Source organism: Eupeodes corollae, chromosome 1 (assembly GCF_945859685.1).
Source record: "Eupeodes corollae chromosome 1, idEupCoro1.1, whole genome shotgun sequence".
NCBI classification, from domain to species: Eukaryota; Metazoa; Arthropoda; class Insecta; order Diptera; family Syrphidae; genus Eupeodes; species Eupeodes corollae.
Window position 1 is genome coordinate 106,660,510 of NC_079147.1, and position 18,684 is coordinate 106,679,193.

At 34.2% G+C, this 18,684-nt stretch overlaps 2 protein-coding genes across 2 annotated transcripts; one reads left to right on the top strand and one right to left on the bottom strand.

Moving 5' to 3' along the window:
- Window positions 1-10,468: 10,468 nt before the first annotated feature.
- LOC129939843 (uncharacterized) lies at window positions 10,469-11,213 on the top strand. The gene is made up of 2 exons (XM_056048010.1): window positions 10,469-10,608; window positions 10,675-11,213. Exons 1-2 carry the CDS (start codon window positions 10,555-10,557, stop codon window positions 11,119-11,121), a joined length of 501 nt encoding a protein of 166 aa, XP_055903985.1. The 5' UTR covers window positions 10,469-10,554; the 3' UTR covers window positions 11,122-11,213.
- A 4,045-nt stretch (window positions 11,214-15,258) lies between these two features.
- Window positions 15,259-15,702, bottom strand: LOC129942481 (uncharacterized). Its single transcript, XM_056051459.1, has one exon. The coding sequence runs from the start codon at window positions 15,700-15,702 to the stop codon at window positions 15,259-15,261; it is 444 nt and encodes a 147-aa protein (XP_055907434.1).
- Between the last annotated feature and the right edge of the window lie 2,982 nt (window positions 15,703-18,684).

Sequence of the window (18,684 nt, forward strand, 5' to 3'; positions counted from 1 at the left end):
AAGTTTAAAGATTTTCATGTTGTCAGTTGAATTATTCTAACAAATGTATAAATTACCAACAATATTTTTTTAATAATGGTTAGTGCGATGGACTGAAGAGAACAGAAACGTACTCATGACAGCGTAAATAGATCCAGAGGAAGCCATCTTTGACGATGACTTTTACATAATTGAAAATCCGAAGGAAAAAGTGAAGGCGGTGGGAGCTGCTTTCCAGCAAGTGTACACGGTGAATTTTAGCACTCGCTCCAACTCTCGCACTCGCGGACAACAAAATATTTCCGGTTAAACAGTTCGGGTTCAAGGGGGGTCATGACACAATTCATGCTGCGTCTAAACTCGTTTCTGATATGCAATGGAATAAATCAAAACAACAATGGACAGGTGCTGTTGGTTGATTTGGAAAAGGCCTTTGACACCGTATGGTTAGAGGATCTTCACCTAAAACTGAGCAGGCTTGGCATAAGCAAACCATTCTTGTATATACTTTATGATATGCTTAACGGAAGAAAGTTTGTTGTCAAAAGTGGCAATGTAATTTCTACCACAACATTCTTAATTAAAATGGTCTTCAACAGGGAGCGATGAATTCGCCGATTCTCTTCAGCATTTACACCAGCGATATGATAGGTAATCTTAAAAAGTCAATTGCATACGCCGACGATCTAATTGCGTACAGAACGGCCCAAAAGGTTGAGGTTATTAGAATTCTCTTGCAGCGTGATTTCGACATGATTCAGAGATTAGCGAGCAAAAGTGTAGTGAAGTTCCTCGGTATCTGGTTAGATCGGTATTTATATTTCGAGAGACATATAAATGCTGCTCTGACCGGGCCAGAGGAACCTTCGCTCTGATGAAACGGCTGTTTTTTAGCAGTCGGCTTGACCCCAGAGTGAAGGTAATTTGCTATATGGCCCTCATACGGCCGATGATTGTTCATGGTTGTCCTGAGTGGTTCAACGTTGCCCCTTCCCAGATGGAGAAGTTTCTGGTGTTCGAGCGGCAGAGTTTACGACGCTGTACCGGCTTATATCGAACAACCGAATCTTCTTATGTGCATTACTATTCCAACCAGGTTCTATACAACGGGGCTCGAATCAACAGAATTGACAATTTAGTGATAAAACTCGTTCGAGGTCACATTGCAAGAGCTACATTATGTCTTCGACCGACAATTCAATTTTCGGGGCTTTCTAGCCGAACGCCGAGTATTTAGAGAGTGCACACTTGAGCGGCTTCATTCCACCAGAGGCATTCTTGTTTTTAGATAGATGCGGTCTGATACAGGATAGATTGGCAGTTCCGTTAATCTACCACGCCAGACGACGAACCGTGGATAGGCGACTCCTGTACAATCGGGACGTCATGGCACAAGGCGGAGCAGAGCTCCTTCGGTTCAGTAGGGCTGTGTCCGAACGGGACCGACCTGATAGGGTGAAGCAGGAGAACCAGTTTTGGTGGCTTCAATCGGCACTTGATATTGGGTAGTCGGGATGGGGTTTTAAGCCTTGGCCGGCTTACATACTTGTTTATAGTTTTAGGGTTTAGTTTTAAGTAGAATAGGCTTGGTGGCACAAAAAAAAAATATGGGACCATTAAGTTCGTTGTAAGTTATGGATAATTAGGCTAGTTTTATGAATTTTTGTCTAGCTTTAAGATAGGTTTAAGAATGAATTAATAAAAATGAATTAAAAAAAAATGAGTAGGTCCCTTCCATTCCTGACAACAGTACTCGCACACAGGAATGGTTGCGAGTTGTAAGTCACTTGGCCCTGGTTCACAACTGACTGTTGCGCCACCCAATTTATTTATTTTTTTATAATAATTTGCGTAGCACAGGTACAGCTAGTTACGTATAGTTTTGAAAAAAAAAAACCCTTACAGTTTTTTTTTGTTACCTAGATAATTTTTGAAACAAGGAATGATATAGACTCCAAAATAATATGTATAAAAAAGAATAATGTTTTTAACATTCAGTTTAGGTTTTTTTCAAAAAATAAAATAATGACTATTTATAAAAACTGGTTTTCGACTCAAATATACAAATATATATTCAAATAATAAAACGAATTCATTGTAGTTATTATATACAAAATAAAACAGTTACAAAAATACTACTAAAATGATATTCAACTCGAAGATTTCGAAAACAAAATTTGGTTCTGGTCAAAATATTGTTTGTATTATTTTTGAGAAAAAATCAATTGAAAATTTTGTTAACAAAAAAGCCTACAAAAAATAACTAATAATTCGGAGGAGCTGATTTTCGACTCAAGTATCTTATAACAAAAAAACTTGAATTCAAACTTTCATCATCTTATACAAAGTTTAGTTATTAATATTTTGTAAAGTTATAACCCATTGAAAATAAGAACCTGAAATTTAAAAGCAATGTTTCCTTTAAAAATATATTGATTTAACTTTTTCGACAGCTTAAACTTCAATTTTTGATTGATATTCTGTTCTTTCAATATCTCTACGTAATAAAGTTGTCATGTAAAAAAATTCATTACAAATTTTTAGTTGGTACCTACCAGTGCAGTGGGTCGCACCCTATCAACTTTTTTTTCTGTCTTTCAAAAAAGAGATTCAAATTTTTTGTTTTTTCAAATTCGATGTTTATAAAAAGGGTCATAATTTTTAACGAAAATCAAATAACGCATTTTAATAACCTCTAAGATTAAAAAAACTAAAAAATTTTAGTTATCACGAAATAATAACGCTAGCTAGTGTTATTTTCAACATACAGTACAATTTTAAGAAGAATAAGAATCTACATAAAATACTCGATATCATGTGAATAAATGAAGGTATTGACTTCAAAATGATTCCATTCTATGCAAAAATTTTACTATCAACGTAAAAATATGTTTTTATAAAGAATGAATCTGAATTAAATTATTAAATATAAGAAATAAAAACTTTAAAAAAAATGGTTTTAGACTAAAAATGTCGGGAGCAAAATCGGATCCTTTAATCAAACTAATTTAATTTTATGCAAAATATTGTTGCTTACTTTTGATAAATATTTTAGAACAATTCAATTGACATTTTTTACCAAATATGAAGACATACAAAACCACTAAAAACGGACACAAAATTGCTTTCGACTAAAGTATTTTGAAAGAGAAGTAGGATATTGACTCAATTTTGTTTGCATCTCATACAAAATATTGTTATGAATATTTTCTTAAAGTTTAAGACGTATCTTCCGGGTATTGATGGGAAGTGATCAGTGTGCTTCGCAACCTAGCCTCTTTTTCACTTTTTTGCTTGCGACGTATAGAAACTTCCTATGTATATTTCAAGTATAGCGTTCGTAAAAACTTTCGAAGTCGAGAATTCAATCAAAGATGACATTACAATTGTACAGAAGCCGTAAAAAGTGGGTTCCCTGATTCCGTCTGTCTGTCTGTTTGTGTTTCCTCGTCCCACCAAAACACTTGGGTAGACATTTTTTCGGTCAAAAATCGAAAATTCGAATTTTTTCTAAAGCGAAGACTTAGACTTGTGCCGTTACAGTCAATGGCGATCGTTGTCGAGCCTGGTGAACGAATTTTTGTTCACAAAAATTGAAGAGGAATATATTTTTGTTTCAACAGGATGGCACAGCAGAAGCTACACTATGTTTTTATAGGATTTTGAAAAAAAAAGTTTTTTGGCTAACTCCAAATAACTGCATACTTATCTTTTTCATAGCGAAAAAGGGCATATAAAGGGTGATTTTTTTGAGGTTAGGATTTTCATGCATTAGTATTTGACAGATCACGCGGGATTTCAGACATGGTGTCAAAGAGAAAGATGCTCAGTATGCTTTGACATTTCATCATGAATAGACTTACTAACGAGCAACGCTTGCTTGAATTTTATTACCAAAATCAGTGTTCGGTTCGAAATGTGTTTCGCGCTTTACGTCCGATTTATGGTCTACATAATCGACCAAGTGAGCAAACAATTAATGCGATTGTGACCAAGTTTCGCACTCAGTTTACTTTATTGGACATTAAACCAACCACACGAATGCGTACAGTGCGTACAGAAGAGAATATTGCGTCTGTTTCTGAGAGTGTTGCTGAAGACCGTGAAATGTCGATTTGTCGCCGTTCGCAGCAATTGGGTTTGTGTTATTCGACCACATGGAAGATTTTACGCAAAGATCTTGGTGTAAAACCATATAAAATACAGCTCGTGCAAGAAATGAAGCCGAACGATCTGCCACAACGTCGAGTTTTCAGTGAATGGGCCCTAGAAAAGTTGGCAGAAAATCCGCTTTTTTATCGACAAATTTTGTTCAGCGATGAGGCTCATTTATGGTTGAATGGCTACGTAAATAAGCAATATTGCCGCATTTGGAGTGAAGAGCAACCAGAAGCCGTTCAAGAACTGCCCATGCATCCCGAAAAATGCACTGTTTGGTGTGGTTTGTACGCTGGTGGAATCATTGGACCGTATTTTTTCAAAGATGCTGTTGGACGCAACGTTACGGTGAATGGCAATCGCTATCGTTCAATGCTAACAACCTTTTTGTTGCCAAAAATGAAAGAACTGAACTTGGTTGACATGTGGTTTCAACAAGATGGCGCTACATGCCACACAGCTCGCGATTCTATGGCCATTTTGAGGAAAAACTTCGGAGAACAATTCATCTCAAGGAATGGACCGGTAAGTTGGCCACCAAGATCATGCGTTTTGATGCTTTAGACTATTTTTTGTGGGGCTACGTCAAGTCTAAAGTCTACACAAATAAGCCAGCAACTATTCCAGCTTTGCTCGAAAAAGTTACCCAAAATTGGACTTTCCGAATGGACCACCTAAGACGCAGCCGCGGTCAACATTTAAATGAAATTATCTTCAAAAAGTAAATGTCATGGACCAATCTAGCGTTTCAAATAAAGAATCGATGAGATTTTGCAAATTTTATGCGTTTTTTTTTTTTTTAAAGTTCTCAAGCTCTTAAAAAATCACCGTTTATTATAGAGACCTTGAAACGTCAAGAAAATCGACCTATTTCAAAAACATCCTATGGAAGGTAAAAATATGTGCACTTAATAAATAAAGCAAAGAGTTATAAAATTCAGCTAAAAGTTGAATAAAAAAAACATGACCAACTAACATTTGTATATATGTACTTAATTGTTTGGCTGCTGGCAAATCACATACCTACTATAAACTTGACTTACCTTCAAGTCCCTTATATATCATAATTGTAATGGTGCGGGCTACAGACTAGACGTGTTTTATAGTCGGGCAGTTTTCTCTGGTGTTTTCTCTCCTAATTGAGTTCCCAATTTCATAAAGCCTCTGACAATAGTTGCTAAAAGTCTAATATAGTGGATTTGTGAAATAATAGACTACCTGTGTCACTTTTGATCATTATTATTTGCCATTTAAATTAATATTTTCTTCTCCCGAGACTGAAAGAAAACCTGGTACATAAAACCAAAATCAACCTAAACGCATATATATGTCGGCATCATACAAAAAACGCAGTCGCGCAACAGACAACGCCACTCAAATAGAAAAAAGCTCTAAAAATTCACCTCGAACCTCCCCACAACATAATTCGAAAAGAATGGCTTATGATGAAAGTGCTTTGTTATCCAAATTGGATGCTAGGATGAAAGAACAAAGTGATTTCATAATAACCTTATTAGCTAAACAAATGAAACAGGACAATCAAGACCTCACTAACACAATTCAAAAACAATTTGAAGTTGTTAACAAAAACATAAATGTTATTAATACTAAAGTTCAACAACTCGAGAGTGACAACTTAATAATCATGAACGAAATTGATTCCCTAAAATCAGATGTGACTAAAATCAACTTAGAGCTCAATGAAACCAAAAAAAAACTTGAACTAAGCAATGCCCAGCTGTCTTCAACCAAAAAAGAACTTGCCGAAGCATCAACATCAATTGCAAATCTCGATAACAAATTTGTAGCAAGTGACGCAGTGATGTTTGGTGTTCCCCAACTCCCCGAAGAAAACCTTAAATCACTCTATAACCATCTCTGTCATACTCTCGATATTAAACCACCGGTAGTGTTGGATTTGTTTCGCTCACGCCCAATTCAAAACTCGCATAAAAACACCTCAATCATTATAAAATTTAAATCACCATATGAAAAAAATTTTCTCCTCACATCCATTGCCAAACACATCAAAACCAATAAAACTCAACTGTGTCTCAATGATATTGGCATTGCATCAACTGCACACATCTTTGTTCGCGAGTCACTATCGAAAATGAACAATAACTTGGTGCGGCATGCAATTGAACTCAAGAAATCCAACAACATCGCTGCAGTGTTTACAATTCGAGGCCGAGTTTATGTGAAGCGTTCGCTGTCAGATGTCAGAGGGATTTGCGTCGATAGTGTAGAAGACCTAGAGAGAATTGCCAGCTAAGAATTTTAAGAATTTTATGAATTTTATTAAAATACTTATTTTGTTACATTCTGCTCTATTATTATTATTATTTTTTATTTTATTTAATTTTTTTTATTTATTTTTATTTCTTTCTCATTCTTTATTAATTTTCCATATAATATTTTATTTTATTTTTTTTTGTTTACCTTTATAATTGCTGTTCATTTGCTCATATAATTTTCTTCTCTTCACATTTTAAAATAATTTTCTGCATTAAATCTCAATTTTTCTCACATATTGATTATCTTTTACTTGTACCGGTTTGTCCTTTGCAGGTGGCTTTTTTGTCCTAACGAAATTATTGACACCACGTAAATTCATTTGCTTATTAACTCGTTAATCTCGTTGTTATGCAACGAATTGATAATCATGCGGATTACACAGGCGATAATAGTGACGGAATTTTGCGGTCTATGGTTAGAATATTGAACAAAAATCAAGTGACGGGTATACGGGTGTGTCATTTGAATGCACAAAGTTTATTTTGTAAAATTGACGAATTTAGGGATGTTTTTGAAAACTCTGACACCGACATCATTTGTGTGTCAGAAACCTGGTTTCTAGATACAAATCCTGACGAAATGTATAAGCTTGTTAATTTTAAGTTGTTTCGTGGAGATAGAATTGGGAGGAGGGGTGGGGGTGTTGCAGTGTATGTTCGGAATAATTTGAAGTGTAAATTTAAATGTAAATCGGAAAGAGGTTGTGTCATGGAATATGTATTCATTGACATCATTGCAGAAGAAAATTCTCTGACATTAGGTGTTGTATATAGACCCAATAATGATGTTTCCTTAAGTCCTTTGTTTACGCTCATTGAAAATATTTCTTTAAATTCGTCAAAAATGGTAATCTGTGGTGACTTTAACAGTAATCTTCTTGTTGAGAATGCACTTATTAATGAAATGGGCTCATATAACTTATTCCCAGTTAACACAACCATTGCCACTCATTTTGTAGGTACTTCACAAACACTTTTAGACGCATTTTTTGTAAGTGAATTAAGCGACGTTTTGCATTATGACCAGTTATCGGCACCAGCATTTTCGAAACATGATCTTATTTATTTAAGATTTGATTTTAGGAAGCATACAACTGAAACCCCATATGTGTATCGTGATTTTCACAGGGTAGACTATACTAGCCTTGAACTAAATCTGCAGAACATTGATTGGGACAGAGTCTTCTACCTCCCCTCACCTAATGACCAAGTTAAGTTTTTGAACTCTAATATTTTAAACCTGTTTAACAACCATATACCAATCCGAAGAAGAAATGCTATAAATTATCAACGTCCTTGGTTCTCGAATGAAATTCGTAGGCTTCTATTTCAACGGGATCGTGCTTACCGTGAGTGGAAGAGATATAGACTTGTAATACACTTCGAAACCTATCGTACTCTTCGTAACCAAGCAAATGCTAAAATTAGATCCGCTAAAATCGAAGCGTACAGTTTAAAGTTAGGAACAGCCAACAAACGCCAATTATGGAAAAATTTAAGAGAATTAGGGGTAGGTAGATCTAATATTGAGTATAATGGGAACATAGATGTAGATGTATTAAACCAAAACTTTGTTTCGCTTCCTTTTCCACATCTATCTCATAACTCATCTTCATCACTTACTCGGGAATCTCTTAATACTTCTCACCAAGGTATGTCATTTGACTTTGTTGGTATTGATAATACAGATATCGTTGAAAGCTTGCTTAGCATCAAATCGAATGCGGTTGGAATCGATGGCATACATCCAGTTTTTGTGAAAGCAATTTTACCATACATCTTAACCTATTTGACCCATATCTTCAACACTATAATTATGACGGGCGTTTACCCTGATGATTGGAAAAGGGCAAAAATCATTCCAATTCCCAAGGGTCGAAACACGGATGAATTCAGGCCCATCTCCATGTTACCTTTCCTGTCCAAGGTTTTCGAGAAAATTCTCCAAAAACAGCTCAATGTCCATATCAGATCACAGAACTTGTTGTCAAGTAAACAATTTGGCTTTCGTGAGAAGCACAGTTGTACTACAGCAATAGTCAATGTAGTTGAAGAAATAAGATTGGCATTAGATGATAACCTAGTATCTTTTCTAGTATTACTAGACTTTTCAAAAGCCTTTGATACGGTGGACCATCACGTTTTATGTCAGAAACTTTCTAGTTATTATGGTTTGTCTCCATTGGCGGTTAAGTTGATAAAAACATATCTGCAAGATAGATTTCAGGCGGTGTCGGTTAATAACAAAATTTCGTCATTCCTTCCCACAACCAGAGGAGTTCCCCAGGGTTCTATTTTGGGTCCCCTTCTCTTCTCTCTATACATTAATGAAATACCAACTCAGATTTCGGGATGTGCGATTCAAATGTTTGCTGATGATGTACAGTTGATCTATAGTTGTCCCCTGGGGCTAATAGAAGATGGAGCTTATACTATCAACCAAGATCTCGAAAAAATATCAAATTGGTCTCAGAATAATGGTCTTTTCTTAAATCCTACCAAGTCAAAATGTGTTATCATCAATAAATCAGCAATTAACCTGGAGTATTTTCCAAGCATCTGCTTGAATGGTATACCAATTGAATTTACATCGAATGCGCGAAATCTAGGCATGTTGTTTAACAGGAGACTTACTTGGGACAGCCATATCAATGTGGCGGTGGGTAAGGTTTATGGGGTTCTTAGAATGTTATGGTCGTCACAACATTTTACGCCCTTGAACACTCGGATGATGATTGCCAAAACGATTGTGATCCCAATATTAACTTATGGTTGCGAAGTTTTTAGCAACTGTGATGCCAACAGTAGAAGGAAATTGAATGTCGCCTTTAATAACATAGCTCGCTACATTTTTGGTCTACGTCGTTTTGATCGTATTTCGGAATTTTCACGCCAAATTTACAACTTTTCCTTTGATCATCTCATGCGGTACAGGACTCTACTCCTACTCTGTAACATAATAAACACGCAACAACCTTCTAGTTTATATAATAGGATTCAATTCAGTTCCTCAAGCAGATCCTTAATGCTTATGCACCCTCATTATTCCTGTCGTACCTCTGAACAACAATTTTTTGTTTACGCTATTCGTCTGTGGAATCTTCTGCCTAGAAACTTGAAAACTTTAAATGGAGAAACTAGGTTTCGATTAGAACTCCGAAGTCATTTTCAAAGTGCCTAATTTTCAAAGAACCTCGCATAAAGTTGAGAGTTGAGATTAATATGTACGAATTTTATATTACATGATTTTAAATAACGAACTGAACTACAAAAATTTGTATAAATATACATATGTACATTAATATTATATACTAATTGTAATTTTAACTGAAGAAATCAATTTGAATTTAAAGAATGAGATTATTAATTATTAATTAAATTAAATTAAATTTTATTTAAACTCAAAAAATGTATATAAATTCATCTTTGAAGTAGCCTGTTAACTATTTTATGTTTTGTATTTTAGCATATCACTAATATTATAAGATGTACGTCTTACTGTGTATGCATTCAATGAAATAAATCTAAATCTATATCGTCTAATCTTACCGAAGTAAATTGTGAATTGTTACAAATCGTTACTATTTGACACTTCAACAATGAGTTTATGAAGGATGTGACAACGTCATGTTTTTAACGATCCTTACAATCTTAATGTTTAGGAAAGACAATAGTTAACTATTGTTAAGAATAGTTAACAATAGCTAGACTAAGCGCAGATGTCTGAAATCAGGCCAATCTGAACACCATCTTTTCTATTCAAGTAAAACTCTGAATAGGTAATTCTTTGAAATCTTTATAAAATACAATTTTCTCAAAGTGGTTTTAATTTAAGCAGATTACAAAAATTTTAGTTTTAAGGAAAAGTGTTAGATTGTTTTAATAACAAACGTTTTATCAGTTAAAGCATTTTGTTTTTGTATTTTTCTACTTATCAAAAAATAGATCGAGAGATGTCAATCAAACTGCCTTATCTCATTTTTACTACAAATTCTATTATAATTACAGTATTTGAAATATTAAGATGAATCAAAGTTTTTCAGTATAAATAGGGAGGTTTAAGTTTCAATATTCATTCGTAAGTTGAAGTTTAACAAATCAGCTAACTAAACATCTCACCATGAAACTTTTCATCGTTCTCAGTTTGGTCCTTGCCAGCGCACTCGCTTACGAGGTATTTTCAATTTAAAGAGTTTTAAAGTTTAGCAATTTTTAAGTATTTTTAATTATTTTTCTATAGTCCAGTGAATATGACTCAACTTCTCGTAACACAAATTCCATGAACGGACGTATCCTAACAGATGTCAATGGACTAACTGCTGAAAGCTTTGGAGCTATGTTGCAAAGACAACAAACCCAATACCGTCACCCAGCACAACGCCCACGTGGTCAAATGTCAAACGGCAACGAGAACAACAATGAGGAAGATGATTCAGCTTTAGGATACTGGGCATCATACCCAGATTCAGCAGCATTCGATGCCAAGATTAAGGCTCGTCTCAGCACTTCCAAAGTTCTCGGTGACAAACCTGAGGTTCGCAGAAAGATTACCCAACTTGCTGAAGACAAATTCAACCAGTGCAAGGTTTTGACTGACGACAGGGAGAGAGCTTGTCTTGGACGTGTAACTGGACAAATCATGCAATTGGTTTCCGCTGTTGAGAACATGGCTCGCAACCCACAATAGGTTCGATATTCATCGTGATGTACAAACCAAAAAGTATGGTTTTAATTTAAAAATGTACATAATTAATAAATAAAATTGCAAATTAAATAAAACTTTTCGGTTTAAGTTTTTTTTACTACAAGATACTGCAAGATTAGTTCTAACCTCATTTTAGATTTCCAAGTATTCCCTCATTCGAAAGCTTACAATTGTTACTATTGAATTTTTAAAAGATTTTAACGGTTTTTGCTGAAGAAAAATAACATATATTTATTTTGAAAGAACCAAACAACATCCGATTTATTAAGCTTTAAGCTACTAGACCTAAAAGTGTACTAACAGATGGTTAGTGTCTCAGATAACTAGGTGTTCTAAAAAAAAAAGCTTTTGAAAAATTAATGCATAATAATTCACAATGGAATTTAAGTCATTTAATCGAAAAAATTTGAATTTAAACCAAAAAATATTCAAGATATTCATATTCAAATCACTCTGATTTGTTTATATTTTAGCTAAGGCCTTTGAAAAGAAAACCTCTTTTTAAATTTATATAAAATGAACTAGCTGACCCAGCAGATTTCGTACTGCCTCAATCAATAAATAAAAGACATACATTTTTGTATAAATTAATTTCAAAACGAACAAAACGTATGGAATAAAAAAGCATTTTTTTTAAATGAAGCATTAAGTTTTATTATTATTTTCGACACATCATGTTGCTTACTTAAAAAAAAAGAGTTTTCATGAAAAACTGGCTATTTATAGGTTTAAAAGTTGATTGCCTTCTGAAGACTGTCCTTGCGTTTTATTTATTGTGTAGGAAACGGTCTCATAAATTGCCTTACTACCAACCGCTTATTTACTATTTCATTAAGTAAATAAAACCAAAACACAAAATTTTCCCAACTTATTAACAATATTTTTTGTATAAAAAAATAAAAAAATTGTTTATTTCTTATAAGACAGTAATATTACATCTCATATAATCCAATGAAAAAAAAAAAATAAACAAAACAAAACTATAGTACAAATATTCCAATAAGAATAATGACTTTCGTCAAAAGTCGTATTCATGTTGCTCATTTGAACCCAACGCAAACTTGCGCATGAAGCTTAAACCAATATGTCATAGGTATTAAGTTTAAGAGAGTTTTGACGTTTGAGAAAAATAAACCAATGTTCCGAGCCGCCCCGTACCAAATTACCAATCCGGCTTCGTTTAGATTCCTCGTGTACCACTGTAAAAGAAATTCTGAATTGCAAGCTCTCGTGGTGTAAAAGTGCACTTAACCAATTCTTTTACCCTCCAGACGTCAACCGAGTTAGGTTTTTCTTCCATCGATCAGTGTGCTAGTTACAAAAAAAAAATTAAAGCAAAGTAAAATAAAATTAAAAGAAAAAAAAAAGAGTAAACTAGAAAAAGAAAGAAAACTAAAACCAAATCCAAAACCAAAAAAAGGAAAAAGACATAAAGAATAAATCATCCCCCAAAAATCAAAAAAAAATAATAACTCGAATTTGAGTCCTAGACCGAGGTGTGAAAGTAAAACCTCGCGGTCTTGTCCTGCAGAGGCACTAAATTTCCACCACAAAACCTGAATTTCAGAAAGAAAAGGTAATTTGTCAAAAATTCAGAGTTCAAAAGCGCTAAGTTATTCGTTATCCCTTTAGGATTCTGAGCAGTGAACCAGCTTGTCCTTCACCAGAGAAAACGAATTTGGATCTGTGCAAAAGATTCAGATAGAAAAATTCGTCTCACAAATAATCTGAAGACAACTTCAACTTCACCAACTTTACGTCAACCACAGTTTTGACCTGATCAATTGTCCCAAATAGGGATTTATCCAATAAGAAGTCTTTCGCACTTCGGGCCATCAAGTGGCACCAACGTGGGAGAATCTCTTGGACTTCGGGGGGATACAATTCTTTTCGGCCACAGTTGTCACAGTCAGTGCATCAGTGAAAATTAATAATAATTATAAAAGTGCTAAAAAAAAAAAAAAAAAAGAAAAAAAAAGGATAGAAGAAATTAGGCAGGAAAGAAAGTTAAAAAAAAAGGGAGATAAAAGTACCTAAAAAGGAAAGACCTAGGGAAATTAAAGAAATTAAGTGGGAGTTAAGAAAACTAAAGGCCCTTAAATAATATTAGAAAATAGTACTGAAAAGGATGTAATTAAAAAAAAAAAAAAAAAATTAAGAAAGTAGTTATATTAATAGAAGAAGATAAAAAAAGGGTAAAACTACTTGTTCGATCGCCTATTTTGAAAAAGAAAAAGATAATCAAAAAAAAAATACAAAAGGAATAAGAATAGAAAATTAGATTTAGGTTTAAGAAAAGGATAGGAAATTAAAAAAAAAAAAATAATAATTATAAAAAACTATAATGGAATAACAATAATTGTTATAGAGATAATTTGTTTTGATAAAAGTAAGAATGATTGAAATGAAAGTTTGATTAAAGAAATAACTAAGAATAAGTAATTTTTGAAGATAAAAAAAGATAAAAATTAAAGTAAATTTTCGACAAGTGGATAGATTTATATGAAAGTAAGCGGAAGCTTAGTAGTTGGATAAAGAATAAGAAAGATTTCATTGAAGAATATTTTTTTTTCATAATCAGAAAAAGGTTAAAGTTTGATCAGCCTTATATTAAATAAAAGAAATAGAAAAGGATAGGTAGAAAGTAAATGAGAGTAGAAATGATATTTAAGATCATATAGAGTATATTATATGTAACATCCCATATACGGCAGTAACAACAAATTTATTTTTTTTTTATCAGTGTGAAATGAGATAAGTTAATTTATTTTTTTTTCTTGATATCCTTCAATGCCCGAGTAACTTAATTTAATTCAATCGACGTCTAGCTAATCATATGATCAAAATGCTGTGCACAACATTCAGGATCAATGGTAAGTCAATTTTTATTCACCTATATTATTATTGATACAAATCATATAAATTAGACTTATGAAATCTAAAAAAAAAAAAAAAAATGAAAAAAGAAGAAATGAAATAAAATAGATACGGGTTTGTTCGGTTAAGTTTGGGGATATCTGGAACGAAATTAATTGACAGGATCTATAAAAAAAAAGGAATTAAATAGTTTTCAATATTTTTTGTATTTAAATAATCAATCGGTAGTACTTATCTGATTTTTCCGATGTATGGTGATGAAATTTAGAATAATATTTTTTTTTGTTGTTAATAGTTTTAAGAAACACTTACAAAAATAACTTTGTTAACTTATAAAAATAAATTCATGAAGAATTTAAATGAAGGATAATCATTTTTTTTTGGATTCGCGGTCTGTTAATTGAAGTGACAAAAGTTATTATTCTATAAACAAGAAAAAAAATAGTATGGAGTTTTAAAAAAAAAATTAGGGAAGTGGGTGTGCGGAAAGTGAAGGGTAGAATGAGGTCTCTGAGAGTATATTAGGGGAAGTCAACGACTTTCCCTTTTCAATAAAGGGCTGTTACAACGATTAGTGGAGCGCGTAATGGCGTAGGAGTATTTCAGAGGTTTGTATCTTCGAAATACTTTATAGGGTGGGTTATGATAAGCTCCGAGGACATGAACATCTATGTCCTCCTCTAAGAAGATGCCGTGCAAAAAGAGGAAGTTATGAAATATCGGTAGCTATAATTCGGGTCCCTCTTCTTAAAAAGATGGCAAATTTTACAATCGATTACCAACTCAGATTAAGGCTTGAAGAAAGTAACCTCGTCCCTTAGCGAGTAACAAGATCCCCCCCCATCGACGAGCTAAGCATGGCAACCAGCAAGCCTTAGGTTACCAGAGCTTCGGGACACCACTAATGACTCCTGCCTGGACGGGCCGATGGGTCTGTAAACATCGGTACTAAAGGTGGGGAAAATCGTTAGTGGAAAAACTTTTAGAAGGAAGAGAGTGCGTACAAATTTAGTTTCGTTTGTTTTGGGATCGGTCTTAATCTCGAACAGAGCAAAAGTCGGTTTCTGAGTCCTTTTTGGTTTTAAGAACCAAGGATATTACTGTTCTCTCTTTTCTTTCGTAAGTGAATGGTTGTGTGTATGCCAATACGCATACAAAATACTAGGCCAGTTTAAGGAAAAAAGTTTTTTAACCGTTACAATTGTCATCGCGTAGGCCATACGTAATGCAAATTGTAAGCGTTTAATATCGAATGGTAAATTTGTTGGTATCATCGGTATTCGTGGGATCAAGACATCCTCTTCTGTATTTTCCTTTTATGATTGTTGCCTTAATGCCTTTGCTGTAAAGGCTTGTTCCATTGCATAGTCGAGGTTGAATCATGTTACGCAGTATGATGACAACTGATCCTACTTTTAACTGCAAATTTTGAGATGGTATTCCAGGCAATTCCAGTGAATTTAAAAACTCCGTGGGATAGTTGACTACGTCATCCTGGTTCATAACGGTGTCGTCTAATTTGAAGGAAACCAATGGTCCTATTGAGATCCTCGACATCTTTATTTTCCCTGCCAATATTGCTCGTTCACCCAGCCAATTATGGTTATTGAACTTTTGCGCTATATCTGGTAAACACGCTGAATAAGCAGCTGTGGGTAATTTGATGAATCCGGTCGAGGTGTCCATTGCAACTTTATTATTTTCAATATCTAACAACTGCTTCGCAAACGCATTTGCAGTTTCATCATGTTGCAAAAATAATCGCATGTTAATTGTCTTTACGTGCTGCCACAAATTCGATGATTTATGGCATGCATTTAGTTCATCAGCAACAGTTGATAGGGGAATAACTGAAAGAGTGCGACGAAAATCACCTGACAACAGAATCATAGCCCCACCCCCAAATTTTTGGATGTCACGAAGATCTTTCAATGTTCTGTCCAGCGTCTCCAGTGACCTCTTATGGGCCATTGTGCATTCATCCCAAACAATTAATTTGCATACTTGTAGAATCTTGGCCATTGCGCTATTTTTGGCGATGTTGCAAATTGGTGTTTCGGTAATTAGCATGTTTAATGGTAATTTAAGGCAGAATGTGCAGTTCGTCCGCCTTCTAGCACATAGCAGCTATTTCATATGAAGCCAAAGCAACATCATTTCGCGATCTGATCCTCGCAAAAGCAATGAAATTAAGTTTTTCCGGTTCCTCCGGGAGCGTCAAGGAAACATTAGATCCTCCAAAGTGCACCCGAAGACTATTTTCATATATATGATTGAATTTTAACTTTATGCAGCGGTAATAAATTGCAAATAAATTTTTTCTAGCCTTTTAAACCTTTCCTAGACCTCCACGAACATTTCAAGACTAAGATATGATAAATCCTTTTAGCCGTTATCGAGTTTTAGTGCGACTAACGAACAGCAATTCATTTTTATATAGATACGAGTAGATAGAAATACAAATTGGATGAATAAAATTAATTTGAAATCAATACTTTCTGTTGTTCACGAGATATAGAGAGCCGACCATCATTTTTTATCAAATTTGTGTAATATTTTTTGTAGATTTTATTTTTTATGAAAAAAACGGACTGATGGATTTTTATAAAAAAAAATTTTCTGTGAGGTGGAATTAGTTTGAAGTCAATGTTTTTAATTTTTGAAAACTTATTTGAGTCGTAAATTTTTACAAAGTTTCATTGTTTTTTTTTTATTTTTTGTAAGATAACTTTCAATTTGATTTTTCTCAAAATTTTAGCCGTTATCAAAAACGTTATTCTTGGTTGCACAAAATTGTTTTGGAGATAAAACCATTTTTTATTCGTAAAATTTTCGAACTAACTATTTTTTTTTAGTTTTTTTGATTTATAAAAAAAAACCGTTAGTTGGATTTTTTTTCAAAAAATGTATTTGTTCGGTATCACGTTACAATATATTATATACAATTAAATTCAAGTCTCTAGCGTCATTGGTTCAAGAGATACTTATAGGGTTAAAAAAATGTCCACCTTTTTTTAAACTGCTGTGGTAAAAAAAAACACCCAAGCAATTTTCTTAAGAGTCCTTTCTGTATCTTTCTGCCTTTTTATCTGTATAATACGATTAATTTGAAGTCGATATCTCTTCTGGTCCTTGAGCTATGGACGTACAGGCGTACACGCACGCACAGACATCTTTCCAAGAATCTTTTATTTCGACTCTGGCGACCTTGAAACGTCGAGAAATGTCAAAATTTTCAATTTGGAAAATCAGACCTCTTACAATTAATTCCTATGGGGAGTTATAAGCTAAGATTAATTGAAGATTTTGCAGAATGATCTGGATTTGAGGGCTTTCAAAATTTAACTCGTACAAGAATAGGAGCCGAACAATCATCGAGCACGTCGCACGTTCAGTGAAAGAGCTCAAAACGAGATGGCCAAAAATACTCTTTTTTGGATGAACGGGTACGTAATTAAGCAAAATTATCGCATTTGGTGCTATTATAATTTTCAAGCTATTTTTGAGACTCCACTACGGTTCCCTCCTCAAATAATCACTGTTTTGGTAGAGGGAATCATTGGTCCATACTACGAAAATAAAGCTGGCCATAATGTAACAGTCAATGAGTAACGCCGTAGACCCATGATTAATGATATTTTCGTGCCTAAATTGGAGGCACAAGATAGCGCTACATGTCATTCACCCAACGATAAAACCAATCTATTAAAGAATATTTTTGGCGATAGCAATATCTTCCGTCGTGGGCCCATGGATGGCGTGGCCTCCAAGATCGTGCGATTTAGCACTGCTGAGCTATTTTGTGGCAGTACCCGTGGCATGATGGTTTGTGCGTTGGACTGTCATGCAAGGGGTCTTGGGTTCAATCCCTGTCTGTGCCACCATAATTTAAAAAAATTAATTTTCGCGGGTACTGCCTCTTGCGAGGAATTGACAAATCCTTCAAGAGTAATTCTTGTCATGAAAAAAGTGCTTTCTCAAACTAGCCGTTCGGATTCGGCATAAAATTGTAGGTCCCCTCCATTCCTGGCAACATTACTCGCACACAGGAATGGTTGAGAGTTGTAAGTCACTAGGCCCTGGTTCACAACGGACTGTTGCGCCACCCCTTTTGATTTTTTGAGCTATTTTGTGTGGGGTTATGTGAAGTCGCTAGCCTAAGCAGTCTGTCGAAATTCAATTTTTAAATTATTTGAATCACAAAAATAGGATTCATTAAACTGTAGTAACTGGATTTTTTAAGGATTTAAATAGCTGTTGCGGAAGGTTACAGCGTGTTTGCAATAATTGCATAAAGTACACCATCCTAGTCCTCCGTTTAATATTTCGTAAAGTCTGCTTGGGGAAATGTAGCACTCATCAAAATAGTCGGCGGTATTGGGCAAATGGCAATGAAATGGTTTATATCTTCATTTTCTCTTCTATTACAAGGCCAACAGATTTAGGGTAAATCTGCTCGATGAGGCATAAAGTTTAAGAGTTAAGAATTTCAACACGTGTTCTTAATGTTTAGCTTATAATTTCAGCCGAGTATTCATTACGAAAATAGCTTAACCTCAAGAAATTTGGCGATTGAGATTCTTATAAGTGCTCCTAGACAATGTTAAATTCGCTCTGGATAGATGTTGGTTATAAATCTTTTCATCTATTTTCGTAGTAACATCCGCA